A 2,668-nucleotide genomic window follows, 5' to 3' on the forward strand; every position below is an offset into this window, starting at 1 on the left:
ACACAAAGGACACGAGGGGGACACAGAGGTCACAGAGGGTGGGCAGTGTGGGGGATATGTGGGACACAAGGACAGGGGCACAAAGGATGAGGGGACATGAAGGACGTGGGATGAGGACATGGGGACATGAAGGAGGGGGTGGCATCAAGGGTGGGGACATGAAGGGCCTGGGGACACGTGGCAGTGAGGACAAGCTGTTGTGGGGGGGAACACAGGGAACCCACTTCCCTGGGCAGTTCCCGAGGAAGGTGAAGAAAGTCTCTTTTCAGCTTAAAGATGTTTTTTAGAATTTAGTAACAGAAAAGCAATTGCCCATGGAGGGGTCGGGAGCATGGGTGCTTGCTCCCCCTTCCAAATCGTGGCTGAGCCCCCAGTTCACTCGGTTGCAGGAAGCAAGTAATACTCATTAAAAAATAAAACCACAGAGTAAGTGGCTGCCCTGAAAGGGGACTTTTCCAGAACGTTCCTCATCTGTGGCACCTGAGCATCCAGGGTCACAACTATTGCCTGGTGGGTTTGCAATGGGGTTTCCCAGGAATAGGAAAATTTGACCCAGTGGTAGTACAGTCGGGACCACTGGCCACATGGCACTGGGCATCCTCCCTGCCTTGAGCAGGCTGCTTGGGCTGATGATCTTCACGGGGGGGGGGGAGGGGGTCCAGTAAAGCACAGGGTTGAGGCTGGGGAAGAGCTGTCTCATGCCCCTCTTGTCTCCCTGCCATGCCGCAGCTCCTGATCGCTCGCCGGAGGAGAACCAGCTGCTACTTCTACCCCCGTGCCTGGCCCAGCATCAGGAGCACGGACTGGTGGGAACGGGTGGTCCTGAAGGAGTTTGGACCCCAGGACTGGCTGGAGAAGTTTCGGATGTCCAAGGAGACCTTCTTTTATGTCTGCAACCAGCTGCGGCCTGGGCTGGCTCCACACAGCACCCACTTCCACCCCACCCTGCCCCTGGAGAAAAGGGTGGCTGTGGCCCTGTGGCACTTGGCCACCAACGTGGAGTACCAGACTCTCAGCCCGCTCTTCGGCGTGGGGCCCTCCACGGTGCAGACGTGTGTCCGGGAGGTGAGCTATGCTGTTGTCTTGCTGCTGAAGCCTGTCTACCTCCGGCTGCCCAACGAGAAGGAGCTGGAGAACATGGTGCGCATCTTCCGCACCCGCTGGGGTTTCCCTCACTGCATCGGTGCCCTGGACAGCCTTCACATCCCCATCCACCCGCCCCTGCGCCTCAGCGCCGACTACTGCAATGGCCAGGGCTGGCACTCCATCCTGACGCAGGCCACTGTGGACGGGCTGGGCCAGTTTTGGGACGTCTCCACCGCCTTCCCTGGCAGCATGGAGAACAGTGCGGTCCTGGAGAGCTCCAGCCTGTGGGTGCTGGCCAAGGAGGGCCGGCTGTGCCCCAACCCTCCCAAGCACTTCATGGGGAAGGCGCAGAAGTACGTGCTGCTGGGTGATGCCACCTACCCCTTGCAAGACTGGATCCTCAAGCCCTACCAGGAGGATGAGAACCTCACCCAGCGGCAGCTGCAGTTCAACTACCGCCTGAAGCGAGCACACAGCGTGATCGAGAATGCCTTCCTGCGCCTGAAGGCGCGCTGGCAGATCCTCCTGAAGTGTGATGACTGCAGCCTGGAGCTGCTGCCCACCCTCGTCCTCGCCTGCTGCATCCTGCACAACATCTGTGAAGCCCATGACAACCCCTTCAATGAGGAGTGGCTGGAGGGCACCGAGCCGACCGAGCTGCCCAAGCCCTGCCAGCCTGCGCCCGCCGCCATGGAGGACAGCCGGGCCGAGCAAGTGCGCGAGCTGATGTGCCAGTACTTCGAGAGCTGCGGGGAAGGCTGACGGGGCCAGGGGGGAGAAGCAGCCCTGTGCCTCTTTGCTCATAGATTTCCCATGGACTCTGGCAAACATTGGCCCAGCAGCACTGGGCTCTTCAGCAAAGGACTGCACCCTCTTGCCTCTGCTGAAGGCTGCCAGTGGAGTGAGGAAGGCTGCGGGCTGCATTGGCCGTTCCCAGGGTGGGGAGGGGGTGGCTGCATCATGCTCGTGCTGGTTTTACCACGGTGGTTTCAGGCAGTGAAATGTATTTTGTGCCCTTGCTCTCTTCCAGGATTTGAGTGGTCTGGTGGTGTGTTGTGTGCTGCGTGAGTAAAGTGGGAATCAGGGCTGGGCGAGGGAGAGGGCTGCCTGGCGGTCTCCCTTTCCTGGGAGCACATCTCTGTCCCAAGGCCCCTCTGTCAGGCCAAAACCAGGAGGAGGCTTGAAATAAGGCGGCAAAAGCCCTTTGAAGGTACAAAACTTGCTGCATAAACACACTTGGAGAGGGGAAGGGAAGGAAGAGGCAGAGCAGTGACTTGCCAGGGGCTGGCACCAGCATGGAATGAAACTGTATCTGCAAACTCCCGCTCTGCTGCTGCTGAAGGCAGTATGTGCTGACTTCGCAGGGAGCGGGGTGAGCTGCCACAGCCTGGCATCCCTCCTCACCCCTCTCCAGAGGGGTTTGCCATAAGGGTCTGTGGCTCAACCCCCAGGATCTCTGTGTCCCACTGGCCAGCTCTTTCTGCCAGCAGTTCTCATCTCTCCTCCCAGCCAGGCTGCAGGTGAGCAGAAACACACAGCTCTGCCCCCCGTATCGCCTGAGAAATCACACAGCTGTGGTTTA

At 59.6% G+C, this 2,668-nt stretch overlaps 1 protein-coding gene across 1 annotated transcript; it reads left to right on the plus strand.

The window, feature by feature from the left end:
• The first annotated feature begins 720 nt into the window (after positions 1 to 720).
• On the plus strand, positions 721 to 1,879 carry LOC104614453 (putative nuclease HARBI1). The gene has a single exon (XM_010290096.1). It carries the CDS (start codon positions 721 to 723, stop codon positions 1,846 to 1,848), a length of 1,128 nt encoding a protein of 375 aa, XP_010288398.1. The 3' UTR covers positions 1,849 to 1,879.
• Positions 1,880 to 2,668: the final 789 nt, after the last annotated feature.

This window comes from Phaethon lepturus, unplaced genomic scaffold (genome assembly GCF_000687285.1).
Source record: "Phaethon lepturus isolate BGI_N335 unplaced genomic scaffold, ASM68728v1 scaffold32506, whole genome shotgun sequence".
Taxonomy (NCBI): domain Eukaryota; kingdom Metazoa; phylum Chordata; class Aves; order Phaethontiformes; family Phaethontidae; genus Phaethon; species Phaethon lepturus.